The 25,626-nt window shown below is 37.9% G+C and overlaps 1 protein-coding gene and 1 long non-coding RNA gene across 3 annotated transcripts in view; one reads left to right on the top strand and one right to left on the bottom strand.

Moving 5' to 3' along the window:
• Positions 1 to 25,626, top strand: part of AOAH (acyloxyacyl hydrolase) — a 177,656-nt gene that overhangs the window by 64,563 nt on the left and 87,467 nt on the right. For both annotated transcript variants that reach the window (XM_054692470.1, XM_037510299.2), the window contains exons 6-8: positions 13,908 to 13,967; positions 16,616 to 16,686; positions 24,869 to 24,929. In XM_054692470.1, coding sequence (XP_054548445.1) covers positions 13,908 to 13,967; positions 16,616 to 16,686; positions 24,869 to 24,929 — 192 coding nt within the window. The remainder of the gene's footprint in view (positions 1 to 13,907; positions 13,968 to 16,615; positions 16,687 to 24,868; positions 24,930 to 25,626) is intronic.
• The window catches only part of LOC129145332 (uncharacterized), a 40,643-nt gene continuing 33,232 nt past the window's right edge, over positions 18,216 to 25,626 (bottom strand). Inside the window, exon 3 of the long non-coding RNA XR_008550791.1 lies at positions 18,216 to 18,483. This is a non-coding gene — a long non-coding RNA (uncharacterized LOC129145332). The remainder of the gene's footprint in view (positions 18,484 to 25,626) is intronic.

Below are 25,626 nucleotides of genomic sequence, written 5' to 3'. Positions count from 1 at the left end.
TTATTCATTTTCCAGGTCCCTTATTTAAGTTTTCTAGATTCCTGCTATGAGTGAGACCATCCGGTATTTTTCTTTTTCTTTTTGGCTTATTTCGCTGAGCATGATCCCTTCCAGCGCCATCCATGTTGCTGCAAATTGCATGTGTTTATCTTTTTTGAATGCTGAGTAATATTCCATTGTATATATGTACGACATCTTCTTGATCCAGTCATCTATTTTTGGGCATTTGGGTCGTTTCCAAAGCTTAGCTATTGTAAACAGTGCTGCTATAAACATAGGGGTGCAGGTGTTCTTTGGAATTGATGTTTCTGTGTCCTTTGGGTAAATACCTAGGAGTGGAATTGCTGGATCATATGGAAGCTCTATGTTTAGTAGGTCCAGAAATCTCCACACAGCTCTCCACAGTGGTTGGACCAGTTTGCACTCCCACCAACAGTGCAGAAGAGTTCCTTTTTCTCCACACCCTCGCCAACATTTGTTGTTGCTAGTTTTTTTAATATGTGCCATTCTCACTGGTGTAAGATGGTATCTCATGGTAGTTTTGATTTGCATTTCCCTGATGACAAGTTATGTTGAACATTTTTTCATATGCCTGTTGGCCATTTGCATTTCCTCTTCAGAGAAGTTTCTTTTTAGCTCTTGTGCCCATATTTTGACTGGATTATTTTCTTTGTTGTTGTTGAGTCTCATCAGCTCTTTGCAGATTTTGTGATCAGTCCTTTATCATTAGTGTTGTGTGCAAAAATGTTCTCCCAGTTGGTGGGGTTTCTCTTTGTTTTTGTTATTGTCTCTTTTGCTGTGCAGAAGCTCTTTAATTTGATGTAGTCCCAGCTGTTTATCTTTGCCTTCACTATCACTGCTTTGGGTGATGTGTCTGTAAAGATGTCTTTGATGTGCAAATCACGTAGTGTTTAGCCTATATTTCCTTCTATGTATTTTATGGTTTCAGGTCTTATGTCTAGTTCTTTAATCCATTTTGAGTTGATTTTTGTGTATGGTGTGAGGTAGTGGTCAAGCTTCATTCTTTTGCATGTAGCGACCCAGTTTTCCCAGCACCATTTATTGAACAGACTTTCTTTGCTCCAATGCATAGTCTTTGCTCCTTTGTCAAAGATTAGTTGACCATAAATCTGTGGGTTTATTTCTGGATTTTCTATTCAATTCCATTGGTCTGTATGTCTGTTCTTGTTCCAATACCATGCAGTTTTGATGATTATGGCTTTGTAGTATAGTTTGAAGTCTGGGAGTGTGATGCCTCCATTCCCTTCTTTTTTTTTCAGGAGAGCTTTGGCTATTTGGGGTTTTTGGTGATTCCATATGAATTTCATCAATAATTGTTCTATTTCTTTGAAGAAAGACATTGAAATTTTGATCGGAATAGCATTGAATCTGTATATTACTTTTGGAAGGATGGCCATTTTAATAATGTTTATTCTTCCAATCCATGAGCAGGGGATGTCTTTCCATTTCTTTGTGTCTTCTTCTATTTCTTTTAACAGTGTTTTATAGTTTTCTTTGTATAGGTCCTTTACCTCTTTTGTTAGATTTATTCCCAAATATTTGATTTTTTTTGTTTCAATAATAAAAGGGATGTTTTTTTAATTTCTTCTTCTTCAGATTTATTGTTTGTGTATAGGAAGGCTACTGACTTTTGCGTGTTGATTTTGTATCCTGCCACTTTACTGAACTGATTGATGAGTTGAATTAGTTCTTCTGTGGAGTTTTTGGGGTTCTCTATGTATATTACCATATCATCTGCAAATAGTGATAGTTTGACTTCTTCTTTTCCTATTTGGATTCCTAGTATGTCTTTCTCTTGTCTTATTGCTTTGGCTAGGACTTCCAGTATTATATTGAAAAGCAGTGGTGAGAGTGGACACTCTTGTCTTGTTCCAGATCTTAATGGAATTGCTTTCAGCTTTTCACCATTGAGAATGATACTGGCTTTTGGCTTGTCATATGTGGCCTTTATGATGTTGAGGTATGTTCCTTGTATCCCAAGAATTTCAAGGGCTTTTATCATGAATGGGTGTTGCACTTTGTTGAAAGCTTTCTCAGCATCTATTGATATTATCATATGGTTTTTATATTTCTTTTTGCTGATGTGTTGGATAATGTTGATTGATTTTCGGATGTGGAACCACCCTTGTGTCCCTGGAATGAACCCTACTTGGTCGTGGTGAATTATCTTATGGATACATTGTTGGATTCTGATAGCTAAAATTTTATGGAGGATTTTTGCATCAGTGTTCATTAGGGAGATTGACCTGTAGTTTTCAATTTTTGTGTTGTCCTTGTTCAGTTTTGGTATTAGTGTAATGTTGGCTTTATAGAACGTGTTTGGTATTATCTCTTCCTTCTCAATTTTTTGGAAGAGTTTGTGAAGGATAGGCACTAATTTGTCTCTGAATGTTTGGTAGAATTCATTTGTAAATCCATCAGGTCCTGGGCTTTTGTTTTTGGGGAGGTTTTTGATTACCATTTCAATTTCGCTACTTGTAATTGGTCTGTTTAGGTGTTCTATTTATTCTTTATCTAGTTTTGGGTGATTGTAGAGTTGTAGGAATTTGTCCATCTCCTCTAGATTGTTGAACTTGTTTCCATATAACTGTTCATAGTAGTTTCTGATTATTCTTTTGATTTCTGCTGTGTCCGTTGTGATTTCTCCTCTTTCATTTATGATCCTGTTTATTTGTGCTTTCTCCTTTTTTTCCTTTGTGAGGCTGGCTAGGGGTTTGTCTATTTTATTTATTTTTTTTGAAGAACCAGCTCTTGGTTTCATTGAACTTTTGGATTGTTTTTTTTTTAGTTTCGATTTTATTTATTTCTACTTTGGTTTTTATTATTTCTTTTCTTCTACTGGTTTTGGGGTTTTTTTGTTGTTCTTTTTCGAGATCTTTGAGCTTCAAGATTAGGTTGTTTCTTTGAGTTCTTTCTTGTTTCTTGATGTGAGCATCTATTGCTATATATTTTCTTCTTATTACTGCTTTTGCTGCATCTCATTCATTTAGGAAATCGGTGTCCTCTTTGTCATTCATTTTAAAGAATTTTTTAATTTCTTCTTTGATCTCCTCATTAGTCCAGTGGTCTTCCAGTTGTGTGGTTTTCAATCTCCATGAGGCAGGAGGAGAGTTCCTTGCGTTCTTTTTGTGGTTTATTTCTAGTTTGATGTCTTCGTGGTCAGAAAAGATGGTTGGTATGATTTCAAACTTGGTGTATCTGTTGATGTTTGTCTTGTGTCCCAGTATGTGATCAATCCTGGAGAATGATCCGTGTGCACTTGAGAAAAATATGTACTCAGATTTTTTGGGTTTAGTGTTCTATAGATGTCTGTTAAGCCCAAGCTCTCTAGATCCTTATTTAGAGCTTTAGTGTCTTTGCTTATTTTTTGTCTTGTTGATCTATCCATTGTTGATAGTGGTATGTTGAAGTCTCCCACTATGTATGTGTTTTCTCTGATATCTGTTTTCAAAGATGACAATAGTTCTGATATATTTTGGTGCTCCTTCATTTGGTGAGTATATGTTAATGAGTGTTATTTCTTCTTGAAGTATTGTCCCCTTGATCATAATGTAGTGACCGTTGGAGTCTCTTTTTACCTTTTTGAGTTTGAAATCTGTTTTATCTGATATAAGTATAGCTGTTCCTGCTTTCTTTTTTGGTCCATTTTCTTGTAGGATTGTTTTCCATCCTTTAACTTTGAGTCTATTTTTATCTTTTGTAGCTAAATGTGTTTCCTGGAGACAGCAAAAGGTTGGGTTTTGTTTCTTAATCCAGCCTGCGACTCTGTGTCTTTTTATTGAAGAGTTTAGTCCATTTATATTTAGAGTTAATATTGATATGTTTGCGTCTGTATTTGCCATTGTGTTCATCTTTCCTTTGATTTTATTTATTTAATCTTTTAATAACTTTTTTTTGGCCTTCTTCCATTGTTATTCATCCCTCTGAGTTTCTGGCTTTTGGACTCCTTGTAGTATTTTTTGGAGTGGGTGTTTAGTCGTAATGAAATTCTAAAGTTTCTGTTTGTCTGGGAAGGTTCTTATTCTTTCTTCATAGAGGAAGGAGAGCTTTGCGGGTTAGAGTATTCTAGGTTGGCATTTGTTTTCGTGGAGTCTGTTGACTATTTCCCTCCACTCTCTCCTTGCCCGTAGTGTTTCTTCAGAGAAGTCTGATGTCAGTCTGATTGGTTTTCCTTTGAATGTTATCTGTTTCTTCCCTTGTGTCAGCTTCATTATTTTTTCCTTGTTCTGGATTCTTGGGAGCTTTACTATTATGTGTCTTGCTGTATTTTTCCTCTTGTCGTGGAAGTTTGGTGGTCTTCTTGCTTCTTGTATATCAGTTTTCAGCTCCTTCTTCACGTTTGGTAAGTTCTCTTCAATTATTTCCTTGAATATTTTCTCTGTTTCTACATCTCTCTCCTCTCCTTCTGGGATTCCTATAATTCTTATATTTCCTTTCCTCATGGAGTCAGATAGTTCCTGAAGTCTTTCTTCTGTCTTTTTCCTTCGTACTTCTCTTTTCTTTTCTGTTTTGGTTCTTTTTATTTCTGTGTCTTCAAGAGTGCCTATTCATTCTTCCATTTCATCTATTCTGCTTTCATTGCTCTTCTCAGAGTTCGTTAGCTCCTCCATTAATTCTTTGATCTCCTGCATTTCTTTTACTTTCCTCTTTAGGGACTCAATTTCATTCTTCTGATCGTTGATTATTTTTCTGTTATCATTGTTTTCCTTTATGACTTCTATCAGTTTTTTAATCATGGCAATTTTAAATTCTCTTTCTGGAAGGCTCAGAAGTTCTTCCAAGTTACTCTCATTGCTATCTGGTGGGTGGTTTTCTTTTTGTGGTGTGCCTTTTTCCTGAGCAGTTGCAGGGTTGCATGTAGTTTTTCTACTCCCTACTGCCTGTTTTCTAATTTGCCGTATGCCTTGGGATAGTGTGTTGCTAGTACAGGCCGGCATCTTTTTGGTGTGCTCTTTGTGGGGTTCGGGAACTGGTGGTCTAAACGAGTCAAATACTCTTATGCCAGAAGTCTAATGAGGTAGTGGTACTTTGAGTATGTTAATTGTCGCTGTCCCAGAATATTTCCTCCTTCTGTGTTTAATTACAAAGGTGTGTCTTGAAGTTCCACAAACTTCCCTGGAGGTGGGACAGCTGGATTGCACACTGGGTTTCAAATCACTGGATCTCTCTCTGGTTTCCACCTTCCTGCCAGGGCGGGACCAGGCTTGTGGGGGCCTTCAGCTCACCTCTGACTGCACAGGGAACCTTTTCCCCCTGGTTCCACAGGGCGCTTTCTGCCAGTTTCAAGCAGTCTTTACTGAAGAGAGTTCCCTGTTCTAAAATGGCCATGCAGGGACGCATTCCCCTGCGCTCCCGGTCTGCTCTGGCAGTGGGTGCCCACTCCCCTCTGGGCTTGGACTGCTGGCCAGAGGGGCCTGGCATGTGCAAACTTCCCAGCTCACCTCTGGCTCCTCCGGGAGCCTTCTGCCGGTTTTAAGCAGTCTTTACTGAAGAAAGGTCCCTGATCTAAAATAACTATTTCTTTTTGAGAACCTCTTTTTCTCTAGTTCAAAAAAGTTAATGACCTTGGTGAATGTGAACAGTTCTAAACAATTTGTTGAATTTTAAAGTTTAATAGCTGATTCCCCAGCATCCACCATTGGCTTTCATCTTCACCTAATTTATTTCCCACATCAGAACTCAACTCAGAAGTCATTTTTCTAGGAAATTTTCCCTGATACCTCAATGTAAGCCAGGTACTCCAGGATTCCTTGGTTTTTATCATAATCTGTCCTTCCAGTAATTCTTATAATTATAATTAAACAATTGTACAATAAATTAAATAATTTTAAAATCATTATTTAAAGTTTGCCCTTTCTGTTAGGGTGTAATTCCTCGAAAACAGATAATCTATTTCACTCCTCAGACACATGCTCTTCCCTGTGACTTCCCTAGAGTACAGCACAATTCACTGCACATATTGTTCAAAAATTACTTATTGAATGAATAGTGTAGTACACAGAATAATGCTCTCCCCAAGAGGTTCATATTCTCATTGCCAGAACCTAAGAATGCTCCCTTATGTAACAAAAAATGACTTTGCAGGTATAATTAAATGAAGATTACCTGGATTAGTTGGGTGAAACTGTTGAAATTCATGCATTGCTGAAAGATGGGAATATGTGCTAAGAAATGGGCTATTAGGCACTTTTGTCATTGTGCAAAATGTACACAGTGTAGTTATACAAACCTAAATAGTATAGCCATGACACACCCACATCATACATTGTAGCCCATTGTGACCACCATTATGTGTGGTCCTTTGTTGACCAAAATGTCAGTAAGTGACCCATAACTGTAAGCACAAGGGAAACAAGAGGATCAGTGTGTGAGTGATAAAAATGACAATAGAAACAGAAGGAATTTACAGTCTCTAGAACCTGAAGAGGCAAAAAACCAATCTCTGTTGACACCTTTATTTTAGGTCCCTATGTCTCATTTTGAACTTCTGACCTCCAGAACTATAAAAGAATAAACTTGTTTTGTTTTAAGCCACTGGATTTGTGGTGATTTGTTACAGCAGCAACAGCTAAATTGATTGTATAACATGGGGCCATACTAATCTAACTAATCCAATTTTTATGAAGTCTAGCACTGGAGAATTGTGTTATACCTAGATACTAGGAAAGAAAAAGTCAAAATGGAAAGATTAGTTGTGAACCTTCAACAGTCCACTTAGCAGCAGTAGGTTTTGCATTTTTCATCTAGGAAATGAGTTTAAGAACCATCAATTCTTAACTCTCCAAGTCATATGAAGTTGAGATATTCAGTATATACAATGCCAGGTACATTAATGAATAATGTCAGAAAAAGAATATAACAAGGATAGTTCTGTTTAAAATAGGCTCATTTTTAAAAGTGTTACCTGGAGAAAAGGATAGCAATAGAGTGACTAAATGTATTAATAATTGTAATGGCTCCATAATACAGAATTAACCTAGAAGGACAGAAGAAAATTCAGCTAGTGTTAAAATATGTATGAGAAAGAGACCTCCAGTGATAAAAGGAATGCATTTAGAAGGAATAGCTTTATTCTTCTCCTATCTTCCATTTTTTTTTGTCCCTGGATGAATATGAAAATGGTGTGAACTGACTTCATTTTTTCCCACATATCTTAAATTCATAAATGTCCATAAGAGCTGGGAAGTGTGGAACATGAAAATAAAATTGGGCTTTGATAGAGCTAAATCCTACATGTTGGAAAATAGTCACCCTGCAATATAATGGTAACTCATATATAATCCTGGGTAAGAAAATTCCACACAAAGTCCAGGCATCTCACTATTTGATAAAAAGTTATAAGCAGAGAGGTTTCCTGCTTTTGTCCTCCACTTAAAAATAAAGATCTCAAACCCTTTTTGGTCCCTTTTCCTGTCTCTTCCAATCTGCCTTCTACTGGTTATTTATGCATTTACTGCAACTAGTTGGAAGTCAAGTCCTTTGAAATAGCTCCTTCCAAATCTTGCCCCATTTTCAAATCCGCTTGAACTACTGAATAGTCTGTCCCAATAAACTTCTAGAAAAGATCCAGAGCAAATCAGTGATCTTCTCCTCACCCACAAAACTGTCTCATACATGTCTGTTCTTTGGCAATAAAAAAAAAAAATGCACCTCTAAAATCATCATTTCACTTCCCAGGGGCTTTCTCCTTTGTGGGAACCTGTCACTGCTGTCAAAAATATGAAGTGAACAAAAGGCATTTTCTGTAATTTTCAAATCTACTGAGGCTATAATTGATAGCAGAGAACTCTATCACTAAAAATGGTTCACTGTAGAAACTCATGACTAAAAGTATTATTTTTCTTTACTTCCTTTACTCTGAGGCATAGCAGAATTCGATTCTTTCACATCACAGAACCCAGGAAGGCCCAGTTAGTGAGTGTTCAATTCAACAACACTTAAAATGTCAAGGTAAATTATACTGAGATCCTGAACATATCCTGTGCACAGTTCTTTTTTTATTTTCTTTTTTTTTTTTGTTTTTATTATTTTTTTATTTTTTTACATAAATGTTAATTTTTAAACAATATTTGCTTCCCCCACCCCTCAAATGTAGTCCCCATAGAGTTTCCTTCACCAATGCATCCATGCACCATCACCTCAGTCCCCTGTGCTCCTTCCTCCCTCCCTCTGATCCCTCTCCCTCCTCCTCCCCTGCAGTATGTCTCTGATTTATAATTGTCTGTTTTTGCTTTGTTGTGTTTTGTACTGTTGTTATTTTTTTACACTGATGTCTTATTTGGTTCCCCTATATTCCTGCTATAAATGAAACCATCTGATATTTTTCTTTTTCCTTGTGGCTTATTTCACTGAGCATAATTCCTTCTAGTCCCATCCATGTTGCTGCGAATGGCATGAGTTTATCTTTTTTGATTGCTGAATAATATTCCACATCTTCTTGATCCAGTCATCTATTTTGGGGCATTTGGGTTGTTTCCAGGTTTTACCTATTGTAAATAGTACTGCAATAAACATAGGGGTTCAGGTGTTCTTTTGAATCAATGTTTTTGTGTCCTTTGGGTAGATCCCTAGGAGTGGAATTGCCGGGTCATATGGTAGCTCCATTTTTAGTAGACTGAGGAACCTCCATACAGCTTTCCATAGTGGTTGGACCAGTTTGCACTCCCAACAGCAATGTAGGAAAGTTCCTTTTTCACCACATCCTCGCCAACATTTGTTGTTGCTTGTTTTTTTGATATGTGCCATTCATACTGGTGTAAGGTGGTATCTCAATGTGGTTTTGATTTTATTTCCCTGATTATAAGGGATGTTAAACATTTTTCATATGCCTGTTGGCCATTTGCATTTCCTCCTTGGAGAAATGTCTTTTAAGTTCTTCTGCCCATTTCTTTACTGCATTGTTTATTTTGCTTTTGTTGAGTCATGTGAGTTCTTTGTATATCTTTGTGATCAGTCCCTTATCAGTTGAATGGAGTGCAAAAATTTCCCAAACATTTTTAACTTAAAAAAAATTATTTTCTAGTACACTATAACATCTCCAGAGACCAATTAAAATCATGGGCTTTTGCACCAAATAAGTCTGAATTGAATCTGGACTATGTTACTTACTGGTTCTTTGACTTTGGGCAAGTTATTTATCCTCTGTAAGCCTCAGTTTACCTAATCTTAAAATAACGAAAATATTAATTACTACTTAAAACTTTCTACATTGTATTCTAATCACAACTTACTGTTGGTATTTTCCCCTGGGCTATAAAACCCTTAATGCATGGACTTTGTCTTATAAACTATGGTGTTCCTAGCTCATAGCACAATACAGACACTGAATAAGTATTTGTGGGATAAATGAATAGAATGAATGATTGCACAAGAAATCACTGACTGAATGAATATTTCTTTCTCCTTTCATTATCAATCATATGCTTCTCATGCTTGTACATAGATAACATGAATTTTCACACTTGTGCATAGGTCATTGGGATACAGAGCCAATTCTCTCCCCTGACCATATAATACTTTGCATTAAATCATCTATAAAATGGGATAAATAATTCTTTCCCTGGGGTAATTTTCAGGATCACTGAAAAAAATAGGATTAATTTGTGTAGGTTGATGTTTTCATTATTTTAATTTTCCAGCTGTGTATTAGTGACAAACAGCCCAAAATAAAAACATCAATTGCTATTAACACTGATATTATGGTTATTTCATGCAAGGTACTAATCTAAGTATTAATTTTTTAAATTCTCATCAAAAAATGCTTTTATCATCCCCATTTTGTAGATGAGGAAACTGACAGAGTGTTTAAGTAACTTGCCCAAGGTACCACAACTAGTAAATGACAAGGCTAAGATTCAAACCCAAAAATATTCTAGAATCCAAATTCACTTTAAATGGGAAGTAATAGTGGAGCTCATGATCTGTTGATCAATACATTATATAAAGAGATTTCACTGAGGTGAAAATCTTACCCACATTCAATTTGACCAAGTTCTTTCTTGTGTGTATGTTCCCTTTTGGCTAATGCCTGGCAGTGCACAAACCTTACCAGGGCACACTTTCCTCTAGAAACTGATGGCAATGAGCACTTGGTCCTTGTCTTTCATTTCCATCATGCAAACAGCTCAGAACCCAGAATCAAGAACTGCCATTTCTCTGGAGTGTTAGAGCAGTTAGTAGTCACCAAGATTATCCTTTTCTTTGAAGGTTTTGGGCTGCCTTTGGTTTGGATAAACACATATCATTCTAGATGAAAATGTTTCATGAGCCACCATGGTTAAATGCTACTGAGCTCTAATGATCAATCAAAGTGTTGTTCTCTCCCCTTTTGTAGAATGCTAGTGCATCATGCCATCATATCCTTGCAGTTTTCTAAGTTCTTACATAAGGAAAGCCAATATACATAGTCATGGTTCTTTGAACCAGAACCACCCAGGCTAAGAGCTTATATTTGTGTGAACCTATTTAATGGTTTCGTCAGCAATCCACTCATGACAGTGTTATATAGTCTTTGAAGAGGATTTGAGGTGGGAATAAGGAAACAGTATATTCAAAGGGAGAATATAATGAGATCCTAATAGCTTGCAGGATCAAAGGAGTACTTCTGGAACCAAGCAGCTTATTGTTGATGGAGAATTTGCTTATGCCTCAGATCGTTGCTCTGAGTCATAAACATCATTCTGGCTTCCAACCAGAAGAGTTTTTTACCCATTTCACAATCCATTCCCAAACTTTCTCTCCAGTTGCTGATTACAATCCCACCCTCCATTCTGAAGGTTTAATTTTTCAGAAGATGGAAAAGTAGTCTTCATACTTTAGAAAAATGACTTAAACCTTCTATTGCCAACAGTGAAAATGTTACCAAAGGGAGATAACAATTATCTTCATTTTCATGTTACTTACAATTTGCTCCCTTTGCCTGCCATTAAGACAAGCTAACAAATTGACTTCTCCAAATAATTGAGTCCTTACATCTGTTTTCTTCTGGGGGAGTCTGAGGGTGAGGGAGGAGCAGGCTTTTACCTAGATTGTCTTTTTTGTTGGTATTAATGCCCTTGGATGATGGGAGAAAGTGGTGCCCTAGTCAAACCAGATGAGCCTGCTTCAACCCCTCTAGGAAAACCAAAGAACACCTACCATGCCTGGCATGGTGTGTCAGAAGGTCTTCCCTGACACTGTGGTTACTTCATAATTTTTGTTTGTTTGTCTTCATCCCACACTACCATTGATTCCCCCCAAAATTTAACTGGATCAAAGTCAAATTGATTCTCTCAAGGGGATCTAGATGGCCTTTCCCAGGAGGACACTGCCAAGGTCCTCTCACTTCATATCACTTCTATTTACTGTGCTTATTCCCAGCCCATCTCCTTGCCATCCAGGAAAGTCTGGGAGAGCAGATGTGTCTATGCTGCTCACCTGGAGGGTCTCCAGAGCCATCACCGCATCCTTGTGTTGTGACCACATCATTTTATTTCTCAATAAGAAATAAGGTAGAAATTTTCTAGCATTTTTTTAGCTAAATTTGTGCTCATTATTGAAAATTTAGCAAACATAGAAAACACCAAAACAAAATGTTTTCACCCACTGTTACTATGACATATTGCCTTGCAGGATTTTTTTTTTTTTCTGTGCATGTGTGCACAGTAAATCTGATAGCCAGTTTTCCTTGTTCAATGTAATATCATGAATTTTTCCTCCACTTTTTGTGGATGCTTAAGCTGGGCTTCAGATTGCAAAAGGGTGTTACTGAGACAGAGAAGCAGAGGGCACATAATTAAGGCAAAGGAACACACATTAACTTCGAGTTCAGTATTGTGGAGAATGAGCTTTAAGTTAACTTGGGCAGCTATAAAGGATGCAATAGCAGAAATATGCACCTAGATCTAGTGTTTTATATCAACCTTGCCAGAGATGCTTACTTTATTATTTTATAAGAATTTCCAGAAAAGGCCAAAATTGCATTCAATAAAGTCAGGTTTTGAATGGGACTGTTCCTAAAGTCATCATTTGATTAAAGACATCTGTGTTTTAAAGTGAGCATTGTAATGGGCCTGCTGTTAGTCAGTGAGTAGACCTTGGGTGTGGTATTGGAGAGAGGGGAAGGCCCTCTCTCTGGGTACCACAATATTGTCACTTTCATTGACTGATTATGAAGTGGTCTGAGGAGTCCAGGAGAGAGGCTACTTGGCCAGAGCAGTGGTGGGGACACTAGGAGGGTCAGAGACATAACTGTTTGCCAACCAGAACTGTAGTGTTTTACTGTTTTAAGGAACATGACTCTACCAGGACATCCTGGCAACTCAACCCACCTGCAGAGACTTCTTAAGTCACTAACATGCACTCTAAGATGGTAGCCAAATTGCTGCCTCTGACAGAGAGCTGAGGTTTTCTATCTTTTGAAGTTGAGCTGTGAGTGTAATCTGGAGCAGATTTCAGGGAGAGGGTTCAGGGTTGGCCCATAGAAGGCAAACTGCCCCTGGTTCTGCTGGCCCTATTCCTAAATAACACATGTTCTGAAAAATTCACTCCAACTCAGGTTCACACTGAGCTCACTCTTTCCTCCACTCACATACACTCAATATGGCTGATGTTTTCACAATATCACATAGACCCAGAGTGAGGAGAAGAGAAGCTTCCAGGGTGAAGAATGAGCAAGGAGTTAAGTTGGGACTCAAGGCATGAGCATCCATTGGCAGCAATGGCCAGCATCTCTCAAGAAGCTTGATATGCTGACCAGTCAGCTCCAAGTCCCACTCTACCACCCATTGGTTCCTGCTTAAATGCAGGAACAATGCTCTGAGTTCTTGGGCTAAGAATTATAGTGCTTTCCCCAAAGCCCCACTACCTACTGATATGGGTGAAGGGTTATCTGGGACTGAAAGACAAAAATCTTCCAGTCAACCTATCAATTATTGAGTAGAGGATGGTTGGGGCAGGCTCAAGACTCCACATAAATGATATTCTCACAGCATCCCTGTGAGGTAGGTAGTTATAATTCACTTGTTGCAGATAATAAAGGGCTTTCTTATATGTTAAGAAATCCTTCTCTGAATACTGAAGGGCTCAGAGTATAATTTGCTCAAGGATGCAGTCAGTAAGCACAAAGCTGAGTGTGCGGGAGAAATGTAGCAGGACCAGCCATGTCCACTGAGTAGGGAACAATAGCTCTGAGAAGCAGGCTGGGAGCATCATCCACCTGCCTCCCAAGGTTATTATTCTCCCAACCTTCCCATAAATACACAAACATGGGGCCTTTGGGACTCAATAGCAATAGTCATAATTAACTATCGATGTAAGCTCAGAAGATGCTGTGGTTAGCTGCTCTAGAAATGTTTGAACAGGGGTGGTATCTAACCAGGAGAAGAACTGGAGATTGGGAGATCAAGGGTTACCTTGTCTGGCAGTAGCCAGCCTTCTTCCACTCTGCAGTAACAGATAATTATGTTGGCTGTTGACAACCTCTTACCTTAGGGCTTTCAGAGAGAAGGAAACATTACTTGGGGAGAGCAGCATACCATAGTAGGCAGGAAGAGAGGGGTTCACACTACATCTCTGCCAGACACTGGTTCTGTGATTTCACCAGTTTCTTAGCTTGTCTGTGTCTTAATTTCCTCATCTGTAAAAAGGTCATATTCTCTCAGAGCTATTGTGAAGATCAAATAAGTCAATGTTTGCAAAATACTTTACCTGGCATCTGGCACAGAGTAAATCCTTTAATAAAAGTGGTTATTAACATGAAATTGCCTCTTATGAACTATTTTATCACAGATTTATGGGATAACTACTTTATTGCAAATTTATGAGCTTTATGAATCCTAACTTTGGAAAGGACATAGAGAGAAAAGGTGAGACTCAAGTTGCAATATTATGTAATTTTGCTTTTGTAGGAGGCAAGAAAACTTACACTGGAGAAGGCAAAACAGATTGTCAAGAAATCCCAGACTCTGGTAAGCAATTGGTGGATGGGTGCCCACATTTTCCTTGGCATATTCACCTTTCCCATATTCCTGCTCTCATACTCCAAAAGCCAATGTTTACTCAGATACAAGCCCACAACACTCCATAGTTGAATTGAGGTGAAGGAAAATGAGTTACCTCCACGCTGTTTTCTTTCTTCTTTCTACATCAGTGTGGCCTTAGTCTGAGCCTCAGTTTTCCTGCCTATAGCATATGGACACTTACAATGTTCCTTTTCTCAAAGCTTTAATGTGAACACAAAGTTGATGTGTGTGAAGGCTCCAGGTATCATGCCTCAGATCTATCAAGTACTCAAAAATGCTAATAAAGCCATCATCTTTATTATTCCTCTCCCTATTTGTTCTGTTTGTAATAAAATTTTATTCAACAGATAGAATGTTCAGCTCAACTAAGTTATAATGGTGGAATCAAATATCTGACTTGGGCAAATCAGCCCCAGTTGAAAAGGAGGTAGTAAAGTAAACCTTTAAAGAACAGCATCTCCTTATATACTGAAGGTCTTAGCAATAGAAAAACATTCATCAGGGGTAAAGGGCATGGACACATCCTTGGCTTCTCCCTCTTGGCTCATCATTCACCCTGATGCAAATATGTTTAAGGCATTATTGATTTGGCAACATGGGAAAGGGGGAGGAAAATCTCTTATGCTGGATTTAGCAAATAAAAACAGACAATGACAAGTTAAATTTAAATTTCAGATAAACATTGAATAATTTTTTTAGCATAAGAATGTCCAGGGAAATATTTTATGAACCCTACTCATGAGGGTACATTGATTTCAATGCACAAAGATGATACATGTTTAATGACAATATGTATGTATTTCTGCACAATAGATTAATCAATCACAGAGGCTATATCACCAATCATTATGTAATTTGTGAATAAAGGCCAACTTAACCAGTTCAGCTAATCTGCTTAAGTCATTAAACAAGAAATTGAAACACCACATGAAACCCTTCACTATCAACCTCAGAGTTCTATGCAAAAGTGGAGAATATGGTTCCTCTTTTCTTCTTTTCAACATGCATCTAAAACTGATTCTCAGGGCATTGTTTACCTCACTTGTACAAACTGCCTTGGCATTAACTCAAAGGCTAATTAGGATTTTACAATTTTTCATTCTGTTTACAGAATTGCAAACATAATTCCTGGGACAGGAGTCCAACATTCCTTGTAAGAAGCCAAAATAATTTTTAAGAATTCTGAACAAATTCAAAAATAATTTTTGAAAACTTTTATTTATTTACTCTCTAGTTTCAATCTATCAAGGAAAAAATCAGAAAATGCAAATAAGTGTTTTTGAAAAATTGCTCAGAGGATATTAGTTACAATTAATTCCTTGCAGTGATGGATATAACTATAGATTTAGTCAGAATGCAGAAAGAAACACACAGCCGATTGCATATCATTTCAGCACATCCTGTTAGACAATGTGAGTCCAGAATAGAGAACTCACATGTTCCAGGGACATCTGTATCTCACTGAGACCCTGAAAGATTCCTCAGCGGCGTTTTCATGGATCTGGCAGAGCCCAGAGTATTTACAGTTTTAAAATACCAGAGTTATAGAATCAATCTATTCAATTCTCATAAAAACCCTACAAAGTTAAAAGCGTGTTTTTGCTATCAGCCCTATTTTACAGATGAGCGAACTGATAAGCAATTCACTCAGTCCACATAGATAGTAAATGAGAAACCCATTATTTAAAACCAGATCATGCTATTTCCATGTCCTATTCATTTTCCACTATGCCATAATTTTCAACCACACCCCATCAGTACTAAATTTCAGGGAGCAACATTCAAGTCACAGGCTATGTGGATGTCAGAATTGTGCAGTGTGCAACCTGATTCTAAACCTAAACTGTTCAGTAACATTATTTAGAAAGTCCTTAAAAATTGCTGATGTTCAAGTTCTGCCCGAGTCCAATTAAATCTAAGTAAAATATATTCAATATCAGGTTGGCTTGTACAGATTAGTTACTATCCCCTTTGATACTCTATATCTCCCTTTCAGCCCATTTCCCTTTATTCAATCTCTGCTTGCTGGTCTATATTCATTTACTATCCTGGTGTGTGGGCAAGCTGTAGTCTTATGGAAACTTGTCTCTAATTCCTTTGCTCTGAAGCTTAAGAAGCTCCAACCTGCCCAGCCCCCAGGAAGGGAGCCTTTATTCTACCTCTTCCTAAGCCCCAGCCATGTCTCTTCTGTTAGCCTTTGTTTACTTCATAATAAAATGGAATTATTTTATTTGAAAATGTCCCTTATTTTAAAATCACTTTTCAAAGCACTTGAGTAGAATGAGGGAGAAACATGTCCAAATAGAACAGACCTTTTGAAAAGAGACGGTGAGCAGGTGAAGGTGGGAATAGCTGGCTGGTGAAAAAAAAAGAAAGAGCCTTCAGGCTGACGGGCCAGCATGAACATGGACAAGGGGAATGAACAGAGAGTGTGGGAACAGGGACAAGAGGAAATTTAATTAAGTAAAATAGAACAAACTCTACAGGAAGGATATACAGACTGTGGAGTCCACAGAACTGAAGAGATTTTAGAATTCGGGGAACCATTCTTTGAACTAAATAACTATTTTTGTGATTTTTTTTTCCCTCTCCAGAAATATCTCAGAAGTGGTTCTGATATTTGTTCACTCCCACTTTTGGCCAAGATCTGCCAGAAGATTAAGTTGTATGTATTCTTTTCTACTCTCCCGAGCACTGGTGTGCATAAGATCTGTGGTCATCTGTTTCCTAATAGTTAAAACAATGTTCACATTTCAAAGGCATCCTCCTGGAATAGGAAAGATTTCTTGGTCAAAACAGGAGTTTTACAGAAACAGACAAATTAAGCCTGAATCAGTCATTGGCAATATATTGAATATGCACATCTTTGACTCTCAAAGAGTGGCTTTCCCTCACTCTCATGCAGCCTGTGGGTGAGACTCCATGAGCAGCTGGGTGCAGGCTCAGGGACAGTAGGGATAGGCCCTGCTGGCTGTGTAGACACAGACAAGGTCGGCTGCTCTTCGTGACAGGGACTCTTTGAACATCTGTACCACAAGGCACTCACAAGGCTGAAAAGGGACCATTTTTCACAGAGCCCAACCTATTACCAGAAAAATCTGCCTCAGATATCTATAAGCAGACTTCTGAACACAGAAAAACTGTCCAGAGTTCCAAACTCCTGTCTCAGTTTAAAACGCTGTGTTCCATCTCCCTTTTGAATCAGATGTCATGCTGGATATCATAGTAATGGTGCTTCAAAATGTTAAAGACAGAATAGGTTCTTCAGAGGGACTTTGGACTAAGAGGAAACTAATACAGGTCCACTCTTTCATTTGGCTATTCCTCATATATTTGCTGCTGCTGCCAGGTAGGTTAAGAACATTGTTCATATGCTGCACTTGGTCTGACAACAACTCCATGAGGTGGGGATTATTAGTCCCATTTGCAAGAAAAAGAAACTGAGTCTTAAAGAAAGAACTTCTTTCAGTCAATAGAACTTAAGATACAAGCCTATGTGTGTTGAACCCACATGTCCTCAAGCCCACTTAATCTCTCTGCACCTCAGTCACCCCAAATCCAAGCTTAAGGTATAGACTAACTTATGGCTATTCCTCAAAATCATTTGGGAAGCTTTTAAAATGCAGATTCCTTTGCCTGAAAGTTCTGCAGGTAAATGGACATCACACCTGGGCTCCTGATTGTCTGTGTCATCCACAGAGCTCATGTTCTAGTTCTATGACATACGGCAAATGCCACATGTACAGGTGATGCTTAATAATTCAAAACAATGTTCATCAGCTGTGAGAAATTAATTTAGACCACATCATCCACTCTGGCCTCTATTGCTTTTATCCTTGCTTTCCTGCAGACAGTTCCTATTATTTGAGTCCATTTTAATCCAACTTGTCTCTCATTGTAAAGGATTAAAGGTGAACGTGCCTAAGGTGAGCATTAGGCTATACATCTGGACTGCAAAAGTAGATTAGTTTTCTAAGGTTGCTGTATTAAAATTTCTCAAACTGAGTAGCTCAAGACAACACAAACGAATGTCCCCTGTTCTAGAAGCTAGAAGTCTAAAAGCAAAGTGCTGTCTCTGAGAGTGTCCCTGGAATTCTGGGCCCAATCCTTCCTGTTCTCTTCCTAGCTTCTGATGGGGCAGCTGGTCCAACCTTGGCATCTCTTGGCTTGCAAGTGCATCACTGTGGTCTCTGCCTCCCTCTCATACATAGCTTTTTCTTTTATGATGACATCACTCCAGTTGGAATAGGGTCTATTCTAATGGCCTCACATTAACTAAGGAGCCTCTGCAAAGACCCTATTTCCAGTTAAATTCATATTCACAGGGTTTGGGGGTTAAAACTAAACAGATCTTTTTGACAATTTAAGCCCCAACAGAAGTACTTTTCCTATGTCTTCCATCCTTCATTTCATGAACTTCATGGGAACCAAAACACATATCCATTGTCTGCCGTGGAAGTACCTGGGGAAAGAAGGAGACTATGATTCTGATCCACATTCAGAGTCTCTTATATATCTAAGAGTTTAAAAGTTTTTCCTGCTTCATCTGCCCCCATCAGCTCCTGCAAGCCAGCTGCGCAAAATGCTGGCCTTAGTCTCAGAAAGAGTGTTAGCCCCCCTTTTCATGAATGGGGGTAGACACAGAGAGTGGAGGGGAAATATCAGACATGAAAGAAGATGCTGGAAGGCAGAGGCAGCAAGCTCCCCAGGCTCCCAATCATTTCATCATGCCTAGCTTTTGTTAAATTGAGACCCATTCCCTCCTTGCTGAAAGCATTATTGCATTTTCTGTGTCAGATGTGAGCCTGCAGGACCCAACAGTGCCAAAGTGACAACTCTTCTATTGAACCACTTTTGAAAACTGAATTCAAGAGCTATTGTGGCCAGGGATTTTCTTGGCCCAATTTAAAAGGGAAATTCTTCTTTCATGAACAAGGAAAAGCACAATATTTTTCTTCTTTCTAAAAATCATTGTGCCTTAGTATAACTTATATCAGGTCACAACATATTTAGTGCTTTGTGGTTTACAATGCACATTTTTATATAATTTTTGTTGAAATATCATTAATTTAGAACATGATATTTAGGTTTACAGAATTATTATTTTTTTTTAAATATTAAATTTTATTTTTATATTCCCCCATACAATTGCAAACGCCCCATTCTGACCCCAATCCTTCCCCTCCCGCCCCCCACCCCCCAAAAAGTGTCTCTGGTTCATAGTTTTTTGTTGATTTTGATTTTCACATTCTTATATTCATTTTCCTGGTCCCTTATTTAAGTTTTCTAGATTCCTGCTATGAGTGAGACCATCCGGTATTTTTCTTTTTCTTTTTGGCTTATTTCGCTGAGCATGATCCCTTCCAGTGCCATCCATGTTGCTGCAAATTGCATGTGTTTATCTTTTTTGAATGCTGAGTAATATTCCATGGTATATATGTACCACATCTTCTTGATCCAGTCATCTATTTTTGGGCATTTGGGTTGTTTCCAAAGCTTAGCTATTGTAAACAGTGCTGCTATAAACATAGGAGTGCAGGTGCTCTTTGGAATTGATGTTTCTGTGTCCTTTGGGTAAATACCTAGGAGTGGAATTGCTGGATCATATGGAAGCTCTATGTTTAGTAGGTCCAGAAATCTCCACACAGCTCTCCATAGTGGTTGGACCAGTTTGCACTCCCACCAACAGTGCACAAGAGTTCCTTTTTCTCCACATCCTCGCCAACATTTGTTGTTGCTAGTTTTTTTAATATGTGCCATTCTCACTGGTGTGAGATGGTATCTCATGGTAGTTTTGATTTGCATTTCCCTGATGACAAGTGATGTTGAACATTTTTTCATATGCCTGTTGGCCATTTGCATTTCCTCTTCAGAGAAGTTTCTTTTTAGCTCTTCTGCCCATTTTTTGACTGGATTATTTTCTTTGTTGTTGCTGAGTCTCATCAGCTCTTTGCAGATTTTTGTGATCAGTCCTTTATCATTAGTGTTGGGTGCAAAAATGTTCTCCCAGTTGGTGGGGTTTCTCTTTGTTTTTGTTATTGTCTCTTTTGCTGTGCAGAAGCTCTTTAATTTGATGTAGTCCCAGATGTTTATCTTTCTCTTCACTATCACTGCTTTGGGTGATGTGTCTGTAAAGATGTCTCTGATGTGCAAATCCCGTAGTGTTTCGCCTATATTTCCTTCTATGTATTTTATGGTTTCAGGTCTTATGTCTAGTTCTTTAATCCATTTTGAGTTGATTTTTGTGTATGGTGTGAGGTAGTGGTCAAGCTTCATTCTTTTGCATGTAGCGACCCAGTTTTCCCAGCACCATTTATTGAACAAACTTTCTTTGCTCCAATGCATAGTCTTTGCTCCTTTGTCAAAGATTAGTTGACCATAAATCTGTGGGTTTATTTCTGGATTTTCTATTCGATTCCATTGGTCTGTATGTCTGTTCTTGTTCCAATACCATGCAGTTTTGATGATTATGGCTTTGTAGTATAGCTTGAAGTCTGGGAGTGTGATGCCTCCATTTCCTTCTTTTTTTTTCAGTAGAGCTTTGGCTATTCGGGGTTTTTGGTGATTCCATATGAATTTCATCAATAATTGTTCTATTTCTTTGAAGAATGCCATTGAGATTTTGATTGGAATAGCATTGAATCTGTATATTGCTTTTGGTAGGATGGCCATTTTAATAATGTTTATTCTTCCAATCCATGAGCAGGGGATGTCTTTCCATTTCTTTGTGTCTTCTTCTATTTCTTTTAACAGTGTTTTATAGTTTTCTTTGTATAGGTCCTTTACCTCTTTTGTTAGATTTATTCCCAAATATTTGATTTTTTTTGTTTCGATAATAAAAGGGGTGGTTTTTTTGATTTCTTCTTCTTCAGATTTATTGTTTGTGTATAGGAAGGCTACTGACTTTTGCGTGTTGATTTTGTATCCTGCCACTTTACTGAATTGATTGATGAGTTGAATTAGTTTTTCTGTGGAGATTTTGGGGTTCTCTATGTATATTATCATATCATCTGCAAATAGTGATAGTTTGACTTCTTCTTTTCCTATTGGATTCCTTGGATGTCTTTCTCTTGTCTTATTGCTCTGGCTAGGACTTCCAGTATTATATTGAAAAGCAGTGGTGAGAGTGGACATCCTTGTCTTGTTCCAGATCTTAATGGAATTGCTTTCAGCTTTTCACCATTGAGAATGATACTGGCTGTTGGCTTGTCATAGATGGCCTTTATAATGTTGAGGTATGTTCCTTGTATCCCAAGAATTTCAAGGGCTTTTATCATGAATGGGTGTTGCACTTTGTCAAAAGCTTTCTCAGCATCTATTGATATTATCATATGGTTTTTATATTTCTTTTTGTTGATGTGTTGGATAACGTTGATTGATTTTCGGATGTTAAACCATCCTTGTGCCCCTGGAATGAATCCCACTTGGTCGTGGTGAATTATCTTATGGATACATTGTTGGATTCTGATAGCTAAAATTTTATTGAGGATTTTTGCATCAGTGTTCATTACCTCCCTATTAACTTTTTTTAATGGGAGATCTTACTCGCAGCCTCTCCTCGCCGCCATGTTGCTCCGCCCCCTTCCTAGAAAGAGGTTTACTGAATTATAATTTGACATCTGTTTATACTACATCGTAATCACTGCCAGAAGTCTAGTTTCCATTCAAACCACACAACTGATCCCTTTCCCCCACCCCTCAGCCTGCTTTTCCTCTGGTACCCACCAATCTGTTCTTTTACTAAACACATTTAAATGCAGTTTATTTTGTTTTGTTTTGTTTAAGATTTATTTATTTATGCATACAAGAACTGGGGTCTAGGCCAGAGGTGTGGGGGTTGAGAGGATTCACCAGAGACAGAATGGGGAACAGAACAGGCAGATCAACAGAAGTTCACTGCTGAGGGGAGCAGTGGACAAGTCAGGAGAGGTCTGCTGCGCCATGTGGGTTGCTTCCTGGCCCGCCGGGGATCGAACACCGGAGTGGCTGCGGACAGCTTCACAGACTGCGTCTTAACCCCTTGCACCACCAAGGAGGCCCAATGCAGTCTATTTCATTCTCCAAAACAGTAATAGAAGTTGTCTGGTAACTAAAAGTTACCCAGTGCTTTCTATGCATCAAAACTTTTGAAGATGCAGCCCTATAATACAGACTCCCTTTCTAAAAAGGTAAAGTCATTTGCACCAAGTCCAGAGCTAGAAATGGGTACATCTGAAATTTGAAGCCAACACCCTTGTTCCAAAAGCCAGATTAATAGCCACTACATTTTCTGACCATTGACTTTTAGCCCCCTTTAAGAGAAACAAATCACTTCTAGTGCATTAAATGTCTGAGCTGCTGGCACAGCAAGCAGTGATAGTCTTCTGTGGCAAAATCCTATTACAAAATCCCCTCCAGAAGGAAAGCCTGTCTTGCTCTGTGCCTGTTTGATATAATGCCTTCAAAATTCATTTGAAGTTCCTGCCCTCCCAGGAAAGTTCCTACTTCCAGACCAACTTCAGTGGCTTGCCTATGCCTCCTCTGGCCTCCAAGCTCACCCATGCCTGCTCTTGCTTCTGCTCCTACTCTGGCACCTCTGTTACTGCCTCCCCATCTATCTCCCACATTAACCAACAGCTCCTGGAGTGCAAGAATGATTGCTTAATAAACTCTTAATTCTTGGTACCTTAGCCTTAATAGGAACTCAATAAAGAAACAATAGAATAAATAAAGAAAAGGCAGTAATTTACTAGAAAAACAATGTATAGGATTCTAGGATACAAGTGGACAATCAGATTTGTTGCTGTTATTGTTTTGATCAGAATTCACAGCGCCCACACATTATTTTTTATTATAATAAGTCATTGCCATTTTAATAATATATTAATATTAGCTTCTGCTTTAGTTTTTATATTTAGTTTTTATATTTAGTTTTTTATATTTTCATAATCTGTTGATAATTTTAATGGATTTCAAAATTTTATGTAATCATTTTTACTTTTAAATAATTTCAATAATCTATTTTTATTTAATACCCATATGTATAAAGCTACATATGTATTATTGTATACAGAGTATCATAGCCTGCATTCATTGTGTTTTCATGTAATTGTTGTTTTCCTTTTTTTCACCTGTCCCTTCTTACCCATGCCTTGCTCCTTCCCCGGACATGAGTCTCTGTCCCCACATCAGAGTAAACCTTGTCAACACATTGGGGTGTATCCAACCATGGTTTCCTCTGTTTCCATTTCATCTTACAGAGATGCACATAGCACAGTGCATATAAATCTACCTCTACCCCCACCCCCAAGTGTTGCTTGGGACTCATAATTTAGGCGGGTACACATAGAAACTTTATTTCCTTAGTTTTCTTTGTCACCGTGCTCCAGTTCAGTAAAATAATCTTAGGGAATTTGAACCTGAAGACTTACTACTGTAGAGTGATAGCATTTAGCCTGCCAACAGTCAGACACACAGCAGTAGCAGCCAGCTGGGATTCACCCTGAACAGCTACATGATAAATAGATAGCACACTGCATGGTTAGGAACCCAAAATTCTGAAGAGGACCCACAGATTGGATTTGGGTTGTCTCCAGAAACTAAAATGTCATAAGCACAGATGTCTAATGCCCAGTGGCCAAACTAGAGAAACAACCATGAGAATAACTGTCACCATTGTACATGATAACAAAAAGAGCTGTTGTTTTTTGAGTGCTTACCACATGCTTGGCACAGGTCTTCTTGTTTCACATATAACAACTCATTTAGCCTTACAATGTCTCTTGGAAGCAGGTACAAATTTTGAACCCATTTTACAAATGAGGAAATAGAGTTTAGGGGGAAAAAAGATTCAAGCATTTGCTGAAGGTCAGATAGCAGCTGATAGCAAATCTGAAATTCAAACCCAGATTCTAATCTCAAAACCCAAACTTCAGGTAGGAGGATTCCTGTCTTTTCCTTCCAATGACAGCAGCATCCACCCAATTACTTGCCTTGAAAAATGCTTTTTCCTCCTTTAGACTCTATCTTAAGATTATCTCCTCTCCTCTATAGAGTTAGAAATGCTTCCCTCTTGGTGCACAACCTCTTATAACATGTCTTTCTAGCACTGAAGTTATCTATGCATAATTCCCCCTGCCCCTCATCAGTCAGCTCCTCCAGTATGGGAGAAGCATCTTCTCTTCATTCCTATTATATAATATGATATCTGGCATGCTGCAGGGACTCCAAAAAAGTCTGTGGAATTAATTAGTTAAATAATTAATTTTCAACATACAACCAACTGCCTCTAAGGATATACAAGGTATCAGATATACATATAATTTATGAGAAACAATTTTAATAAAAGTCACCAATGCCTTATCCAAAATGCTTTATCTGAAACCTTAGAGCTATTAATAGATATAATGACAGTTGCCAACTAATGACAACTTAATGCTTCAAGAGTCCCAGAGTAAGTGGTTTAAAAGAGTAAGATTTTAAGGAAAAACTTCCATCGCATTATGTGTAAAATGGCACAAATTCAATCTGTTGAGCTGAACTCATTGACTAGAACAAAAATTGCAGTCTTCTTTTTTCCTAGGGATCTCAACATTAATATTCTGTTCCCTCAAAAACTATTTGTTCTTTTGCTTCCCCATCTGGGCCAACTGAAATATCAGAGAGAAAGTAGTTCTATTGGGTGGAAGTCAGAGATTGGCAAAGTTTGGCTGGCACTCTAAATACCAAGCAGGACCTTTTATTTTTTAAATGGGCTCTGTCACATAAATTCAAAACTGAAGATCTGAAAGTGTCTGTATTTGTTTTCAAAGGCAACTGCTTCATTTTTCTTAGCTCACCAGGTATTTTGTCTTCTTTTCTTTTTCTAGGTCTATAAAAAATTCTGTGCCATTCAAAGATGTAGATTCAGACAAATACAGTGTTTTCCCAGTAAGTATTAAGAGTAACCAGATGTTTGCTGAATATTGCATCACTTCCTATAAATTTCTTTCCTTTCATAAAACAAGATTGAATTCCATCTCAATATCCTCTTAATTTGATAATATACCATTTCACAATTATTAAGGAACTTTTGGCAACTTTAATAATACATCAACCTGATCTATGTCTGGAATGATTTTTATTTTCCAAAGTCATTCCCAGTGGAATCAGTTATCTTGGAAGGTGTTGTGAATTATTCTGGAAATTCTTATACTTACTTCAACACACTCTTTAGAAGCATGTATAGTTATACATGTGTGCATGTTTGATTTAGAGTAGTTAGGATGCCAGGATACCCTCTATGAAAGCAAATAAGTGAGGCACAGATATCACAAACTTCCCCTTAGTTTGTGGAATCTCAGATATTCTACTTGGAAATGAAGGGAATAAAACATTCTTTGACATTATGGAACTCTGAATATTTTCAAAATAGACAGGTCAAATATACAACAAATCTATATAATTAACCAGTTTGGCTAGAATTTTTTTTTAATTCACATACCTAAATGCACAGATAAAGACACATATTTATACAAACACTCATGCACAGGCACACCCAGTATCACACATGTACACACACTACTATTGCTATCAGCTCTGGTACTATATTGCATTTCACCTCACACAACAAATCTTACATGTTATC

The sequence above is a fragment of the Talpa occidentalis genome, unplaced genomic scaffold, assembly GCF_014898055.3.
Source record: "Talpa occidentalis isolate TD23 unplaced genomic scaffold, MPIMG_talOcc4v2.1, whole genome shotgun sequence".
Classification (NCBI taxonomy): domain Eukaryota; kingdom Metazoa; phylum Chordata; class Mammalia; order Eulipotyphla; family Talpidae; genus Talpa; species Talpa occidentalis.
The sequence above is the reverse complement of the archived record's forward strand: the minus strand, read 5'-3'. Positions and strand labels throughout refer to the sequence as shown.